The following is a 19,523-nucleotide window of genomic DNA, read 5'->3' on the forward strand; positions in this document are numbered from 1 at the left end:
TCTTAATAAATATATCAAATCAAGATATAACAAGTAAAAGAAATCAAGTGATAATTAATTTCAAAATTAGTAATCGTAATACTATATATTATTCCCAAATTAAATTAGCCCTTGGACTCTTTTGGGGTTGAGGACCAGACTAATAAATGGCCGCGTTTATCACGTTCATTGCCGGGGTAGGTATGGTACTATGGTGGTAAGAAAGTTCATTTTCTAATGCAAATGGCTAAGTAGATTAAGGACCTCTACATTAATTTAAGCTAATGTACAATATTAATAAAGTTTACAATAACATATTTATAAATATTTAATTACCTTTATATATACTCAATTTATCGATAATGAATGGAGGTTGGAGGTTGGAGCACTTGGACGCATTGGAGATGTGGACAGAGGCGAACCTAAGATTTAAAATTTGTGGGTGCATCAGTGCAAGATTCAAAATGTGTTAAGCGCTTGCTTCACTTAATATGCAGCTTAGGTTTTAATTTTTAATAGGGATAATACCCACGAAAATACATGAAGTTTGACCGAATTATCAATTCAGCATTAAACTTCGCGGGGGTCCTATTACCCCCAAACTTTCTTTTTTCGTATTTTAATGACATATATCTGCCACTTGACACATTGCGTATTAGTCACACGCATTGAGCGCGTAACCAAACAACCCCTTGATTTTATAATTATTTAAAATTTTATAATTTTTATTTATTTTTTCATTCTTCTCTCCTCTCTTCTATCTTCTTCTTTATTCTCTCCAACAATGGAGTACACAAGTTTCATAAACTGAAAGCAGATAAGGCAATATGTGTCAGTGATTCCCATCCCATAATCTTATCCCAGTGAAAACGTATAACTCACCATTCCTTCTTCCTTCATTGGTCCACCCCCAGATTTCATTCTTCTAGTTGGTGGTTTCTATTTCACACTTGTCTTTGAACTCCGCCAAAAAATATATCTGCCAATTTAAACTCTCTGCAACACAAATTCTCTCTCATTTATTCTTCACAACTTTAAAAATTAGTAATAAATAATGGTCGTTGCTCCCTTATTTCTCGAATCAAACCTCAAATGGAATCCTTTACTGTACACTCCAAACCCAATTCAATATACCTGTTTTCTCCATTACCAAAAGCTTACCCCCTCAGAACTCTCCAAACCCACCAAGCTAACCGTCAAATGCTTCATCAAGAACCGTAAAAATGTGAACTTTAATGACAAAAATGGGTCACACATGAAGGAAAAAAGAAAACCCATTTGATATAATTGTCAATTTGGAATTTGTAACTGACTCAATAAAATAATTTGAAATTTGATTTGTAGAATAAATTTGAGTTGTGCAATCTTTAATACAGTTATAATGGTGAAAAAATGTTGAAAAATGATAAAATGGAGAAGATAAAGCGCGTGTACTACACTTCTGACGTTAAAACTGGGTATATTTTTTAGGAGGGCAATTAATTCCACTTTAAAAAAGTTCGGGGGAATTAATTGCACTTAAAAAAGTATAGGCGGGTAATAGGACCCCCGCAAAGTTCAATATGCTCAACTGACAATCCAGTCAAACTTCAGGTATTTTTGTGAGTACTCTCCCTTTTTAATACATGTTTTTCCTTGTCAATGATGCTTTCTGGAGAGATAAAAACTAAACAATTGATATTTCACTTTATTAAAAAAAATAAAAAATTATTCATATATGTATCATTCATGCTTATATTATTAGTCTTGGACTATTGGCCTAGACATATATTTATAATTTTTCTTTCTTTATGCATTTTTTCATTAAATCTCATGTTTTATTTGTACTTTGTGCTTAAACTCAATAGATCTTGAAGTTTTTTTACGCCTATTGCTTTTGATACTACTGTGGTACACCAATATTATCTTAAGACGTTAGAAAAACTTTCAATGTTGATTAAGGGATATTATCATATTTAATTGGTCGTCAAAGAAATGAACAATACTGAAAAAAAAATATAAATAACAAATATGAGTTCTAAGCTAATAACTTTACTTTTTCATAATAAGAAGTTTACTTTTAACACTTTCAAACAATTAGTCGTAATAGCTCAATGATCAAGTAGCATTCATCTTCTTAGGAGATGGCCGCGGGCATACAATTTTTTTCGACATTAACAGATGCACATGTACCTCAATTATACACGTGGATCCGCCTCTGGGGGTGGAGGAAACATCAAGACGATGAATTTGGTATATTCATGAGACTTGTTTTTTTTTTTTAGCTCATTTAAAAAGTAAGTTTCTAGAATTCTTAAACATTTTATTTAACTAGCTAAACATGAAAACTTGGAAAGGAAAAAAAAATCCCCATACTAATTATAAAGACATTCATAAAATTAAAGATTGGTTTTATATACTTATAGTAGGAATTGAATTTATTTTAAATATGTTTACTTTTTATATTTTAATTCTCCTAAATAAGTAATTTTTTTGATTCATATCATTGGTTGAACCTAAATCTTAATAAAGACATACCACTATGGTTTAATCTATTAGTTATAGAGAATATCTTCTTAAAAAATAAGTCTTATAAAGCATAAAGTAAAAATAATTAAAACCTCGATATCTAGATATCGAATATCATGTGAACCAAATAGAAAAGAAGTAAAGAAAAAAGTATGAAGGGGAATCATGTGAATATGATATCCTCATTTGCACCAGTATAGATTGTGATGCAGTTGATGGGGTTGCTCCACCCTTAATCAGAGATCGAGAGCTCGATCTTGAGTATGGAGAAAACTCTGTTGGAAGCGCTGCCACCTTAATGGGTCCTGCAATGCGTGATCCAGATTATTCGATGCTTCAATACGGACACCGAACACCGGATAGAAAACATAAAAAATGATATCCTCATTTGCTTATATCTAAGAAAGTTCACGAATCTACTTTGTTGCTTGCACATTCATTTGCTTTATAAGACATCAAAGTGGCTACAAGTACTTTCTTAATTTTTGAAATATACACAGGGATTGTTAGTCTCAAAGTAAAACATCATATCAAACATAGAATAGAATAATCTCATAATTTATTTAAAGATTATAATCTCTTAGCCCATCAATCAAACGATCCGTAATTAACCGTTGTAAATTAGCTATTTTTCATATAAAGTGAAACCTCCCCATATTGATCTCTTGAACTATTTATGATGCATTTTTGGTTGTTGAAATTGTCTCAAGCTAGTTATGAGAGCTAGATTTATGCGGCTACTGTTTGTCTTATTTGTTGTTTTTATAAGAATGAATGTTTGACATCATAACATAGTTTTAATTAAACAGACCTCAAACGGTGATCATATTATTCACATTAAAAAAAAATATCTTTCTGCACGTTACCTCGTAGGTAATTAGATTATTCGATAGCTATGTTATATATGAAACTATTTTAAATCTTAGTATGTCACTTTGCATGTAGACAAGCTTTTGGCCAAAAAAGGTATTAAAACAACAACAATAACATACTCAGTGTATTCCCACCTAGTGGGGTCTGGGGAGGGTAGAGGTTTTAAAAATATGATTTAAAAAATTCATTAATATTAAATGTTAATTAAAGAAAGAAGAATGGCATTAGCATAAAAGCGCATCTGGTGTAGTGGTATCATAGTACCCTCCCACGGTACTGACCGTGGTTCGATTCCCCGGATGCGCATGCTCTCTTCCCTTCGTCACACATTTTTTGTTTTTTCGTCGAGAAATTATTTTTTGTTTTTTCGTCGAAAAATATTTTTCTTAATCATACCAACTTTCCTGGGTTTGATTTCCTGAATGCAAAGCTTTTTAGCTATAAATTTTTTGTTGGAAAGTATTTACCCAAGGATGTAGCCTCGCACCTCCTCTCTGCTACAATCTTTTGTTTTTTCGTCGGAAAATATAACTAAGTCGAATTCTTTTTTTAGGCTTTTTTGTCAAAAAATATTTTTCTTAATCATATCAACTTTCTTGGGTTTGATTTCCTTGATGCACAACTCTTTAGCTATAAATCTTTTGTTTTTTTTGTTGAAAAATATTTATCGTGTAGCCTAGTGGTTCAATGAAATTTGATTGAGCACCATGAGGTCTTAATTCAATTCACAATAGAGACAAATATTAGGTGGTTTCTTCCCATCGATTCTAACCTTGATAGATAAAATTATCTAGTAACTGTTATCTTTTGCAACAAGTTAGGATAAGACTCATACATATCATCTTCTTCACAAGTTAGGATAAGGCTTGCATACATATTATCTCCTTCAGACAGGGGCAAACCGACGTACGTTCAAGTAATGTTCATATGAAATCACTTCATCGAAAAATTACACTATATATATACCTATATTTAAGTAGTTTTAACAGATTTAAAAGGTATATATTATATATTGAACTCACTATAAATAAGAGGAGGCCTTAGCCTAGTGGTAGCGGGTTCAAACCTTAGTACATATGTCCTGCGTTCGGACCTCTCTATAGGGATGCTTTTTTAGAATTATTTATCCAGCAGTCAGTTTTAGCAATTTTAAACACACTTGTAAAAAATCTGGGTCCGTCACTACCTTCAGAAAGAAACATTTATGAAATCCCACAGAAGAGAACTGTATCAAAAAAACAAAAGGTCACTCCAAACATGATTGCCTCTTTACCTCAAGTCAAGATCTTTGAAAATAACATTTCTACATGTTACTCCAAACAACTCTTTTCACAAAGATTACACTATGATTGTTAGCTTTTGAAATGAGTTTTTCAATTTTAACAAACTATTTCAAATCAAAAACAGTTTTTCAAGTAGTTTTTTTTGCCCTCACAAGTCTTTGATATTCTTTTTTAAAAAATAAAAGGCTTTAAGTCATTGACTTCCTATTAAAATTATTTCGAAATTTTACTTAAACTCCTCAATTCAGACGTGTATCTATTGCACACATATACCCCTCTAAATTTGTACCACTTAAATATTTTTTTGACAATGAGCTAAAAATATAAAATGAGTGCGTTATACCCGCGATGACGTAGCAACTTGATGAATTAAATTGCGACATATGTCAAGTGAGTTAAAAAAAAGGTCAAAGTCATGGACAGACACTCAAACTTGTTGCGAAAATTCACTTAGACCACTAAACTAAGGCCTGTTCCTATCAGACCCCTAAACCCCCCGAATTTTGTTCCAATTGGGCATTTTTTTCCCTATCAGCAAAAAGATCAAAATGTGTGTTGCACACACGCGACGACGTGGCAAAACAAGCTAATTGGAAGCTGACACGTGGTATTGTGGGTCCAATAATTATTAAAAATTAATTATATATATATTTTTAAAAAGTATATAAAAATGGCATTGAGGAAATTATTAAAAAATAATTCTAAAATTATTTCAAAAATAAAAATAAAAAATTGATTATTTTAAAAAATTATAAAAATGTTTTTAAAATGAAATAAATTATAAAAAATATATTTTAAAAAAATTAATTGTTATAAAAATTATAATTTTTTTTAAAAAAATGAAAATAAAAAATGGCATTGAGCATATAAATTATGAAAAAAATTATAAATTATTTAAAAAATAAAAATAAGAAATAGATTATTTTTTAAAAAATTATAAAAGTTTTTTAAAAATGAATAAATTATTAAAAAAATATTTAAAAAATAAAAAATTAATTATTAAAAAAACTTATAAAACTTTTAAAAAATTATTACTTGAAATTGTTGTTTTTTCTATTTTCCTATTTAATTATCTATTTAACAATAATTTATTGATTAAAAAAAGAAAAAAAAAAAAACACCCCTCACCTCACCCGTCGTCATCTTGACACCCCCCTCCCCCAGCGTATACACGAGAGCAACAACACAATAGACATTTTTCAGTGAGACTCGCCGGAAAATTAACTCCAAAATTCTACCATTCTAATTTATTCTATTACATGAACCCATAAATGATTTTCCTAATTTTATGCTTCAAAATGGAGAAAAGGCTTCTAATACATCTACACAAGGCTTTTCTTCATTTTTTCTGACGATCAGATTAAGATAAGAAACCACATCTACTTCACGCATTTTATCAAACGCCTTACGTGCACATCCCAAACGGTCACAATTCACATACATATGCATCAACAGAGCTTCAACAGACGGATCCAACCCAACGCAGTTGTTAAACCATACCCAGGGAATAGTATCATTTAATATCATTTTATATTTTTAATCAGTCACCAGCGTTTTTGAATGACCCTTTTGGTGAATTAGAGTTTTTGATTATGAATTTTATCGAGACTTTTGTGATTTTGGATCGATTTGGGTTGTTTACCATTTCGCGGATTTAGTTGAGTCAGCGTTTTGGGTGGTGAATGGATTCAAGATTTGTGTGAATTTTTGAGTTTTTTTTTTTTTGATGGATTATTTCTTTTTTTTTTGATGACCAGTAGAATTACGTTTAAAGAAGAAAAAAAAAAGAATGAGGAAGAAGATGAAGAAGGTCGGAATTGGGAAATATGTTGGAGGCTTTTTTATTAGAATTTTGTTTTATTAATTTTTTTGGGGGTTCAGTGCTTTTATTTTATTAAAAAGAATTTGTAATTGGTTTATTAATATTCAAATCAAAGAATTAGTAAAGAAAATCTTATTTTTGTTTTATTAAAAAAAATTTTGGGGCCTTCAATGCCACTTGGCATTTTTTTATTTGGAATTCACTAAAAAGAAATACTATTTACGTGCTTCCTCTGTTTACACTGCACGCGCAGCCATATAGGCAAAAAATGTCTAATTGAAACAAAATTCGAGGGGTTTAAGGGCCTGATAGGAACAAGCCTTAGTTTAGGTGTTTAAGTGGATTTTGACAATAAGTTTGAGTGTCTATCGATGACTTTGACATAAAAAAAACTATTTTAAATTATTATACATAACAAATTAGTAAAATTAATTGCGAAGCAAAGCATGTAATTTAGCGAAGTGGTTCTTGAGACGTTTGTGGAAAATAACCCGACGTTGATGAGTTAATTCAAAATTAGTGGAGAAGAGAACTTGAGTGGATTCAAGTTAATTCTATCGAATTTTCTGATGATCTTTAACATAAAATTAGTGAGTTGGCATTTTAATTTAACGATGATGTTTGCTCGGAGATGTCGGAAAAATAAATGGACGAACGTGGATCAACTATTTTAACTCCAATATCCAGAAATCTTCTCTTTTTCTTTCTTATTTAGTTATTAATTATAGTAGCTTTATAAATGTTAGTCTTTTAAATAGATTGAACAAAAATAAAATAGCAAAGATTAAAAAAAATAAAAAAATACAGGACAAAAAGAAGTGCACAGAGTGGGTGTAGAAGACAAAGCTTGGTGGAGTTTGCTTTTTTAATTAAAAAACCAATAATTAATACACCTTTCAAGGAAAGAAAAAAGTAGCAGTTTTTTAATATATATACTCCCTCCATTTAAATTTTTTTAATTTAATTTCACATTTTACTTATCTTTTTTCATTTATCAAGAAGAGAGAATTTTTTTTTTTTTTTACACATTTTATCCTTTTACATTAATTAAATTTTTTTCAATTTAAAATATAAATATTATTTAATAAGGATATTATAATAAATTAGGTATGTTATTAATTATTTTTCTTAATCAGCGTACCATCTCAATTTGAGATGGATAAATTTGGGACGAAGAAAATAAGTATATAGGTTTGAATTCATTCACGCATTCACAAAAAATGTATATCATGCCATGTGTCACATATAAAGAAAGGGCTTAAATGGATCAAAATTTGGGTGAATTAAGAATACCCTTAGAGCTTATCAGTTGTTTGCCAAATTCAGTAAGTACAACTTTTACCTAGGATTAGTAGATTTTCTTGTTTACATTGTTTCCGATGATTGCACTAGAGTTAGTAGAACTTCAGTTATAGAAATTATCATGAAAATTTCAGTTTACAATGTTAAAATTTTAGAAGTGTATTGTGAAATGGATAAAGCTAGGATCGAATCCCACACAGGCCAGGTAAATTTAGCATTAAATTGAAAAGATGAAAACTTTTAGGATGAGAATGGAAAGTTGTGTACTTTGGTACATGTATTGAATGTTGGGAAGCAAACAATCCCACATCGGAGAAATAAAGTAAACATATCTTATATTTAAAGTGTCATTCAACTCTACTAGCATGAGACCTTTTGGGAGGTGTCCAAAAACAAATCCGTAAGGGGTTGGCCCAAAGCGGACAATATCATACTAGCGCCGAGTTTGATATCATACTAGTGCCGAGTTTAATTGAGGTTGCACGCGATCTTGACAAGTGGTATCTCAAAGCCAAGGTTCGAATGTGTCGGAGTAGTGGACTGCAATTAATGTGAAGTTGAGTTTGATATCATACTAGTGCCGAGTTTGATTGAGGTTGCACGCGATCTTGACAAGTGGTATCTCAAAGCCAAGGTTCGAATGTGTCGGAGTAGTGGACTGCAATTAATGTGAAGTTCCCCTCTTGATTTGAGGGGAGAATTATTCGAAAGCAAACAATCTCACATCAAAATGGTATCTCAAAGCCAAGGTTTGAATGTGTCGGAGTAGTGGACTGCAATTAATGTGAAGTTCCCCTCTTGATTTGAGGGGAGAATTGTTCGGAAGCAAACAATCTCACATCAAAAAAATAAAGGAAACATATCCAATATTTAAAGTGTCAAGTGAAATTTTGAGATTACTTTAATGAGCGATGGATAACTTAAGCCACAAATTCAAACACTCCAATTTTAACATTAAACAGGATTTTTTTAAAAAAAAGTTTCAAAATATTCTCTTGAAACACTAAACCAATAACAAAAGCACCATGCCATTTCCATCCAAGTGTACGAAGTAACATTTGCCATTTGCCATCTGTCATTACCCAATTTGGGGTCACACGTGACAACCACGTGCTTCCCATCATTTCAAAAACTGTAAAGCATTTATTACTACTTTACACGCACGCGCACACACAGTAACACACAGAACGTCGGGATTGTCGTGCTCAGTACTCTACCGATTACCCAATTTCGCCGGTGACGGAGGTTACCGGTTACCGTACGCCGGCGGTTACATTACTATTTTGTGACCAAATGGCAACTATAATCTCTAGTGAGCTATTTTTATTTCCGTTTATGTCGAACAATCCTCGCATATATCTAATATATTCGCCTTTTTATTTTATGATCTTTTTTTTTTTTTGCGTGTAAAGTGAATAATTTAACTATTTTTCTATAGTTTTCAATTGACACTTACTTTTTTTGGTATTGGTGCGTCTTTGTATATATACGTTTTTTAGTAGTATTAGCAATACTCTCATAGTCTCTTGTTCGTAGAGGGCTAGTAGGTAGGAGTGCGTTCGTAATAATAGGAAAGAGTGCTCTGTTTGTATTGGTGCGTCTTTGTATATATATGATTTTTAGTAGTATTAGCAATAGTCTCATAGTCTCTTGTTTTTAGAGGGCCAGTAGGTAGGAGTATGTTGGTAATGGTAGGAAAGAGTGCTCTGTTTGTATTGGTGCTTGTAGTGTGTTGTAGTCTCTTGTTCATGGTGTTTTGGTGATGTTTATGATTTTGTATAGCAAGTTTATTATAGTACTTCGTGGTTGTCTTGTTTTCTTTACTATCTAGCGGTGTGTCGCCCCTTGTTTGTTGTTTGCTTTTATGTTTTTGTTATACTCTCTCTCTTTAAAAAAGAAGACCTACTTTATTTTTTAGTCCGTTTAAAAATAAATGACCTCTTTCGTTTTTTGGCAATACTTTAATTTCAATTTTTCATATGACATATTTAGGACCACAAGATTAAAGGACATTTTGGTATATTTGACACAACTTTAATTTAAGGCAACAAGATTCAAAAATCTTCTTTATTTTCTTAAACTTTGTGTCAAGTCAAAGCAGGTCATTTTTTTTAAACGGACAGAGTATTTGTTATCTTTCCTAAGCTGGGGTCTATCGGAAACAACCTTTCTACTGACTCCTTAAACTCTGCCCTCCCCAAACCCCACGGGAATATACTGGGTATGTTATTTTTGTATTAGCAATAGTCTCATAGTTTCTTGTTCTTCTCTTTTCCATTCACTTTTACTTGTCCAGTATTGATTTGACTCACTTTTTAAGAAACAATAAATAGAATGACAACTTTATTATATCCATCTTTGCAATATACAACAATACTTGTCCACTATACTAAAATTAAATGTTCAACAATACTTGTTCAGTTTGAAAAGATGGATAATTTATCCATTTCTATCATTTTACATTATATTTTTCAAAGCATTGAATTAATTATATTTGAAGGATAATATGGTAAAATTACTCTTATTAATTATTGATTCTTAACTATGTGTGCCAAGTCAATAGTGAACAAGTATTTTTGGATAGAGGGAGTAGGAAATTCAATGCTTGGAGAAGCGAGAGGTGTCTTAGAAGTTGATGCCATGTGATCGGGAGGTCACGGGTTCAAGCAAACAAACCTTTTGCAGAGATGTAAGGTGAGACTGCGTACAATAGACCATTGTGGTCAGGTCCTTTTCGTACCTCGCACATAGCAGGAGCTTTAGTATATCGGACTGCCCTTTAATGCTTTGAGAAATGACTATAGTTAATAATAAGGGCATATTAGGAACTAAGTGATAAATTCCCTCTTGATTTTTTTTAAATTGGGTAAGTAAAAATGGACATCTATTTTTAGTATAATGAACTAGTAAAAGTGGAGGGAGGGAGTATTTGTTTCTTGTGCTTCGGTTATCATGTTAGTTTGTTGTTGTTCCTTTTTTTTTTCTTTGAATGCTATGTAATGTTTCCCTTGTCGAGTCGAGGATCTATCAGAAATAGTCTCTCTACCTCCAAAGTAGGGATAAATTTTGTGTGAACTCTACCTTCCCTAGACCCCGCTTGTGGGGTTACACTGGGAATATTGTTGTTATTATATGTAATGTTTTTTCTATTATTTGTTATGTCTTCTTTTCTTTAGTATTTTCCTTTTCAAAACACTTTGTTAGTTTGTTATGTGCTACTTGAGGTGAGGTTTTATCTAAAACAACCTTTCTACCTCCACCTCCGCGAGGTATAGATAAGGTCAACATATGCTCTATCCACCCTAGATCCCATATATGGGATTACATTGGGTATGTTGTTGTTGGTATACATTTGAGCTTTTGTTGGCAAAGTTTCCAAGACATTGGGCTTAGTTTGCTGTGTTGTGCAGTCGAATCACATATTAATGATTCCCAAAATTTTTGATGATCTACATGGAAAAGTCTCTACTCCTTGATTAGAAATGGATATTTGGCCTAACTCCAAAAAGCTAGCTCACGATGTGGGGATTGTTCGAGATAAAAATAATCCATTCTCTCAACTAATGTGGATTGACTATAACACCACTTCATACTCAAGTGCAGGCATGTGGATAACCTAACATAGGAGGCCAACATTAGGTAAACCAAGAATAGTGATGGGTCTGGCTTTGGTATCATGTAAAGAGAATCGACCTTAGGTCTAACTCCACCCTAAAAGTTAGTTCACAAAGAGACACCAATCCATTTCATGAACCAATGTGGGGCTCTAGTAAAGCTCTTAATGGTAAATACTAGCAGGTACAAGTTGCATAACTTGCGTAGAAACCAATTGATGTCGTTAAGGCATGAACTTTCAGGAAAGCTTTAAAAGATGTAAAACGTGGATATAACATGAAAAGAGTAAATGAGCTAATATAAACTGCATTGAATTGAATTGACAAGGATAACAAGAATTGTGGATGTGTTGTGTAAAACGTGGATATAACATGAAAAGAGTAAATGAGCTAATATAAACTGCATTGAGTTGAATTGACAAGGAAGGATAACAAGAATTGTGGATGTGTTGTGTTGGATGCATAATTACCTACTATAAAAAGTTGTTAATCATTTTATGTATTATTGATCTAGAAATGGAAATTAAGCTACTCTAACTATTTCTTTTCATATTCTTTTAGACTTGCTCCTTAAGTTTTGTATGAGTGGATCGTGCCCAAATATTATGGGGATAGTTGATGGTCTCAGCAGGGAAGTTAGTTACTAACTAGATCCTTGGCCTGTGAATGTCTTTGGACTTGGTCAAATACAACAATTTTTTCCACGGTAACTTGGACCTTGATTGCTTCCAAGACATAACTCCTTGGGTTTAGTTAGCTCAAGGTATGATCATATTCACGGTAATCTAATTGGATCAGACCCATTTTAAGCTTAACCTGTCATTGCGAAGACTCAAAATTATTATCCAGTTGATAGGCTGGCATAAGGTGTGGAGGTTTTGTTTTCAACTCAGTTGGGCTGGCGTTTCTCTTATTGTTTGGTCTGACTTGGCCCTCAGCTCAGCTAAACTGGTGTTTGTCTCAGCTGACGTCTTGATACGATTGAACTACTGCTTAGTTTGGCCGAACAATGACCTAGTGGATTTATTTTAACGTCGATATTATCGCGTATCAACCATATTGTTTCCTTCTTCTGTTGGGGAAGAGAGTCACTTACACTTGAAGGGCATGATTCATAAGTGAACTTCTAATGCGATAGGCTGGTAATGGATTCGTCTTGCTTCTAGGATTTGGATATTTTTATGAAGTTGTAAATACTTTGATTATCGCGCTAAGTAATTCATTGATGATGTTAGAGACCCAAGTTTTCTTAGTTTGGTTTCCATATTTTCAACTTACAAGAATCCCATGCTTCAATTTGCATAGGTGTTTGCCCATTTCTACTTCTTTTTTACCAAGTTCAACAACCTACTAACTTCTTTTTTCCTGCCCAGGGAGTAGGTGGGACACAATTAAGAACTTCAGACAGCAGAATGCTTTGGAAGTGCATAACACTGGAGGCGGAGAAGATAAAATCAGCAATTTACCTGATTCCATTCTTCTTCACATTCTTTCATATCTTCCTACCAGAGATGTTGTGGGCACATGTATACTATCAACACGGTGGAAGACTCTTTGGATTTGTGTTGACTCCATCGACTTTGATGACTCATATCTCTACTCAAGTGCGGTTTTTGGTTATCCGATGAAGGTCACTTGTTTCATGGACTTTGTTCACAGAGTTCTTCAACTTCGAGAAGAATCAAATTTAAAAAAGTTTCGCCTTTCCTGCCGTGTTTGCTTCAGTGCCTTGCATGTTAGTTCATGGCTTTCAGCTGTTATTAGGCATAATATTCAAGATCTTGATCTCTGTCTTTTTGTAGAAGAACCTTTTATGTTGCCTCAATGTGTTTTCAGTAGCAAGACACTTACTTCTCTAAAACTTGAAATGAATTGTGTTCTGGAACTACCTACTAGTACTTTTTTCCCTTTCCTTAAAATCTTGCACTTATGTCTTGTCACATTTCGGGATGATAGCTCAACCCAGAGGCTGTTTTCTAGCTGCCCTATGCTTAGTGAGTTGGCTATATTAGACTGTGAATGGATGAACTTGAAGCAAGTTGCAATTTCAATCTCTTCATTAAAGATTTTGATAATTGATGATTTGCCTTTCTTTGGCTCCACTGATGATCTAAATGGCTGCGAAATCGAGATTGATGCATCAAATCTTAGTTTCCTTAAGTACAGTGGTTATCTCTCAAATGAGATATGTTTGTATAACCTATCCCCCTCAGTCAATGCATCAATTCACATCCCCATTCTCTATGAGAAGCGAAATCAAATAGCTTTTCGTGCTGTTAAGCTCTTTAGAGGGCTACACAAGATTAGCGCTGCGAAAATATCTAGCAGAGCTATTGAGGTAATTACTAACAAGATGGAAATTAGTTAGTTACACAACATCACAGTCTAGAATGTTGAATGTCTAAATATGCTGTACTAATGACTTTTCTTTTTTCCTTTTCTGTGATCCCTCTTGTTTCTTGGCAAAGTCTCTCTTCATCGAAGATATAGAGAAAGACCGACTTCCAATATTTTGTAACTTGACGCACTTGGAGTTGAGTATGGAACTTGAAAAGCATACCATTGGACCCTTGAAGGAACTGCTCCAATGTCTGCCAAAGTTGCAATCACTTCACTTTTCTGAGGTAGATACCTTTGGCATTGTGTGGGCGTGTTTATAAATTCTTTTCAGGTCACATGAGTTCTTTTCTATTTTTCATTTTTCTTTCCATTCAGGGACTTGACCCCTGCATGCACCTTTGTGAAGATGACTGGAACTTGAGATTTGTGCCACCCTGTTTCTTGTCTAGTCTCAAGACACTGAAATACAGCAATTTTCATGGCAATGTTTCAGAAATTTCTTTTTTAAGAAATTTGCTGGAAATTGCAAAAGTTTTGGAGAAGCTGAACATAGTGTGTTCAAAGAGACCTTTTGGGGATCCAAAGAAGCAAAAGGAAGTTAAAGATCAACTGCAGGGTCGGAATGGAGGATCAGCGTCTTGTGCTATCAAGTTTATGTAAAACCTAATAGAGCTTTTACACGTGAGTTCCTTTTCCATCAAGAAGCTTGTTTGTTTTCCTTGTCTTTTTTCTTTCTATGGAGAACTGTCGCATCTGTTGTTTTTCCTTCTGCTTTGGTTCATAATTCAATTAACTAGCTAAGTGTCTTAATCGGACTGCTCGATACAGTAACGAGTTTTAAAAAAGCATGCTGAATGCTTAACTTCCCGTCTGTGTCAGAAGGTCAGTTTTCCGCGAATTAGATATGAGTTACTTTCAAGTGGCAAGGAGCCTAGGTATAAGTTGGAAATGCAAAAAGAGGAAGGTAATCCAAATTTCAGAATAACATAGAAGTACATTTATCCAGGAATTAATTTTAGCTTAGTTGCTAGTGCTTGAAATCACATATTACACATATGTTGTCCTATTAATCTACATTTCAAAGTTCATTTGTAATACTTGTTTTAGCTGCTATACAGGTGGAAATATAGTCTCTCATTTATTCGTAGTGTTGTGTATCTATGGTCCACCAAATGGAAATTTGCCTCTTTATATGTTATAAAAAGATTTGCATGTGCTCGCACCAAAAGCTCACCGTGTTAATAAAGCTAAGGTTTGACTGAACAATTATATTCAGACCCAATTTTGTTCCATCTTTCAGCTACTTAACTGAACTTCTGCACATGAGATGATGTGTTAAATTATAGCATCATTATAAATAGGTCAACGGGAGTGGATAATCTCTTGTTGAATACCCGTTTTCTCTGTTTAGGAGGTAGGATTCACATTCACAGAGTTTCTTATTTTGATAGGCGGTGTTGCTAAGAAATTCATGAACTAGAACCTCTTTGGACTTTAATGACTTGAAACATCTTAGAATTTCTTCTTTCCTCAAGGATTTAAAGGCAATAGTAGTTGCAAAATGCATCATTAATGCTTGCATCAAAAGCTCACCATGTTAATAGAGTTAAGGTTTGACGGGACAATTATATCCAGACCTGCTTGTTCTATCTTTCGGCAATTTGATTGAAATTCTGCACGTGAGATTATGTGTGGCTTTACCATTATAAATTGATAAATGGGAATGGGAATCACTTTGCAAAATCTAGTTTCTCTAGTTAGGATGTACATTCACCGAATTTCTTATTCTATAGAGCAGTGTCCCCACGAAATTATTGAACTAGAACCTCTTTGGACTTTTACGATTGGAAACATCACTAAGAGTTGAAAGCAAGAGTGACTGCAATATGCAAATCTACTTTTGGGGCCTGTCAATTTGATTTTTCTCGTCTTTTAGCTAGCTTAACTATATATATTATTTAAATTGGACTTTGAAGAATTTGAAGGAGAGCCTTGGAGTAACCGGTAAAGTTGCTTCCATGTGACCATTTCTGGTCACGGGTTTAAGTCTTGGAAACAACCTCTGGCAGAAATGCAAGGTAAGATTGTGTACAATACACCCTTGTGGTGGGGCCCTTCCCCGAACCTTGCACCATAGCGGGAGCTTTAGTGCACCGGGCTGCCCTTTTTCTGGACTTTGAAAAATTTCGTGTTGCACTTACATTTCTTGATGCAGCAACTTACCTATTTCGATATCAAATTCCTGCTTTTGTGCTGCAAGATTAGAGTGGTTCCCTTTTTCATCTTTCATATGTGTCAAAACGTATTCTGCTCGCTTAAAAATGAAATCAGTTGACTATTGGATACGCTATCAGACACTTGGTAGTGCTGCAATATTGCATTTACAAGCCATTGACTGTTGCTAATTGATCTTCTTATTGTATGTATATGATGTGATGCAGTGTCCCCAACAAGCATTAGATGTGGATTACTTGCTTCGAGTTTTTGGTTTCTTTTGACAAGTGCAACACCATGCTGTGGAAACACTTGTGTACTTCATGGATCGGTTGTTTTTGGTAATGACTTCTGCAGATTCTTGTAAATCAGTTGGAACTTGTTTTTGTATTTTGGTCACTAAAGTCTTTCTGAAGTAGTGGAATCTGCCTGTAGTGAAACAGGTGCACACTTGTTTTGGAATCTTTGCTCCTTTTTGTCTTTTATTTTTTGGGAGATAGGCATAGATGCTTTGAAGATGATTTTGTGATTATTTTTAATTCAACAAGGATGGGTGAAAATATTGTATAAATGTTTGGGTTTTTTTGGGAAAGAAAGTTGTGCATGCATTGATCAAGTTCCTATGTCTGCTAATTTTAATATGTTTTATATTTCAAACTTTTATGCATTATGTTTCTTCTCACTTGGCAGTATATCAGAGGGTTTGAGTTTTATTGGTCTTATTTGTCAATTACTTGTCAGCAGTATGGCATGTCTTCTCTTTGTACACCGATAACCATCTTTCTGCTAATCTAGCCTCCTTTTCTATCCCTCGAGATCAACAAAGGATAGTGTAAGAATATTCACCTATCGTTCATCAGTTATACCTTTTGACCTGATCATAGAACCTGACACGCACCTTGTTGGACAAATATTGTTATATTTGTTCAAGTTGTTAAGAATTTTTTTATTCATTTGGATAAATAATCGAGCGTTGTCATATAATTCCCTGTATGAACTCTTAAAACTTTTACCAATATACACTGACAACGTGAAACTCTTTTACACTATCAATACATTACTTGAATTATCTTGTAGGATACTAATTTCACTTATCATGAAAAATTATCTATAATTATCTTTTAGATGACGTGTACGATTTTCTTTTTGTGAGGGAATGAAGAAAAAGCATAAAGAAAAGTTAAAAGAATAATTGCTCAAAAAATCAAATTTTCCTTTTTTTCATCTTTGACTTATAAATGTTGTGGAGGGGCTGTATAAAAATGCCTTTTTATTCCAATAAAAAGCCACTTATAATATATAGTCTTCTTCTTGTCTCCATAGAGAAAAAAAAAAATACCAGACAAGGGGCAGAGAACAGCTGCAAAAAATTCTCTTATTAAATGACACAGCATTTAACATAATCCAACTTTTAGAGAACTTATTTCCATTTCTTTAATAATGGATGGGTCAAACTTTGGCATTGATATTGTAATAAACTAATGTTTCTTTATGTCCTTATATCATACAGCAATAACAATGCACTGAATCCAGCACTGTTATTGTTTATTATGATCATTATAATGAGATCATTTCTCATTGATACATCAGACTAATTTATACTCCCCCGTCCCAAATTGAGATGACACAGGTATTAAGAAATGATTGATAATATAATTTTACCATTTTGCCCCTCTTAATTGTGTCTTGTTGTTAGTTCCAATATTGATGGATGACTGGCTAATACCAAAGCACCATTTATACTCCCTCCGTTTCATTTTACTCGTCTCAAATTGGGATGACACAATTATTAAGAAAAATAACAAATAATATGGTTAGTTTACCATACTACTTCTATTAAATGATGTTTATATTTTAATTTAAAGAAAAGTAATTAGTGCAAAGGGTAAAATATGTAATAAAAAAATTTGTCTTGTCTTGATAAGTAAAAAATGACAAGTAAAATGGGACACCAAATTAGAAAATTTAGGACGGGTAAAATGGGACGGAGGGAGTAATAAGGAGTAATTAATTACAGTAATGGTATAATGGAAAAAAAAATTGTCTTGTCTTAAAAATTAAAAAAGGACAAGTAAAATAGGATAATAAATTAGAAAATTTGGGACGAGTAAAATGGAACGGAGGGAGTAATAATATGTAATGATGCAATCTCCATAACTAAATTTACTTAACAAAAAACATGGTGTGCCCCTTAACTTGTGGGTAAGCTTTGACAGTGAGGAGTTGTCTTTGTGAAAGGCCCACTTATTGCTCTACTAATATAAATTTCAAGGACTATTCTAATATAACTAAACATAATTATGCTATTTGTATTTTACTTTTTTTTTTCAAAATGAGGTATTAACTTATGACAATCATATATTAAAATAATCAATACACAAATACCTTATAAATAATTATTGGGGTTGTTTAAGGTATTGACTTTTCCGTACACATTAAACTTTTTTCTTTTTCTTTTTTTTTTTTTCAAAAAAATAGTTCTAAGATTTTTATATCTTGTTAGAAGTCAATACCAATATACCATGTTAGGTGATCCATTATTTATTACAAAAAAATTTCATTCTCTTCTCTCTTTTTGGTATGCTTTGTGACAAAAGAGAAAAAGAAAATGTCATGTAAACTTATTTGAGAAAATATCTCTATTTGCTTGTCGGCTTTCACGTAACTTGACTAATTTCATGAACATCGTCACTCCTTGCAGCTGAGATTTGAATCTAGAGGCTGCTGAGACTTCATGTTCTCGACTCACTTCATTGGCCATTAGGCTACACCCTTAGATACTTGTAGTATTCCTCTTCAAAATATATCGAAAATTTAATTGATTTTAATCTCATCCTATTGCTTCTTTAGTCTGATAATCAAAAAATTAAAATTCAAAAATTTCAAATTTGCATATTTAAAGTAGATTTTAAAATAGTTATTTTTTAAAAATCCTTCAAACATATGTCGTAGAATAGTTAATTATGCTATTTGCTCTGAATAACAACTTACTCATATTTTTTCTAGTTTAATCATATTTTAAAATTACTAGTCTCTATGTACGTAGAGGCGGAGCCAGAATTTCAACGAAGGAGATTTCATATTCAAAGAAAACTTAGGATTTCAACTAAGGAAGTTTCATATTCAAAGAAAATTTAGTCGAAGGAGGGTTCAACACCTACTATAACCACATAAAAAATAATTTTAATCATATAGAAATAATATATTTTTCTATCGAAAGAAATTCGGTCGAACTCTCGAATAAAAGGCTGGCTCCGCCCCCTGTAAATACGTACGTCGATTCAAATTCTTTACTAGATAGATCACTAAAGTGTTAAAAATTGCTCCCTATGGAAAAACAAAATCCATGTTGGAGCTTAAAGAAGTAGTCCATTTAATTGATTAAAATACAAAGGGTCACAATCATGTTATGTTAAATTTTGGTATTATAAACTTTCATAAAATAAATTGACGGTCAATACCCTACCACCTATTATTATATCAATCAATTTTTTTGGATGGCACCAACCACCATTTCCTACTTATTTCACATCAAATTTCAAACAATAACAATAACAGACGCAAATCACCCTTTTATCAGAGAAAATT

General features: G+C 32.8%; 1 protein-coding gene and 1 non-coding gene across 3 annotated transcripts; both read left to right on the forward strand.

The window, feature by feature from the left end:
- Window positions 1–3,595: 3,595 nt before the first annotated feature.
- TRNAG-CCC lies at window positions 3,596–3,666 on the forward strand. Its single transcript has one exon. It is a non-coding gene; the product is annotated as a tRNA-Gly (tRNA).
- A 5,177-nt stretch (window positions 3,667–8,843) lies between these two features.
- Window positions 8,844–16,551, forward strand: LOC107856371 (F-box/LRR-repeat protein At4g14103). 2 transcript variants are annotated; one of them, XM_016701394.2, is made up of 5 exons: window positions 8,844–9,079; window positions 12,755–13,719; window positions 13,850–14,005; window positions 14,097–14,402; window positions 16,163–16,551. In XM_016701394.2, the coding sequence occupies exons 1-4, from the start codon at window positions 9,061–9,063 to the stop codon at window positions 14,379–14,381; spliced, it is 1,425 nt and encodes a 474-aa protein (XP_016556880.2). In that variant the 5' UTR covers window positions 8,844–9,060; the 3' UTR covers window positions 14,382–14,402; window positions 16,163–16,551. The 2 variants fall into 2 exon arrangements, with proteins under 2 accessions (XP_016556880.2, XP_047249290.1); XM_047393334.1 differs by lacking the exon at window positions 8,844–9,079 and adding an exon at window positions 9,102–10,461.
- Window positions 16,552–19,523: the final 2,972 nt, after the last annotated feature.

This window comes from Capsicum annuum, chromosome 7 (assembly GCF_002878395.1).
Source record: "Capsicum annuum cultivar UCD-10X-F1 chromosome 7, UCD10Xv1.1, whole genome shotgun sequence".
NCBI lineage: Eukaryota > Viridiplantae > Streptophyta > Magnoliopsida > Solanales > Solanaceae > Capsicum > Capsicum annuum.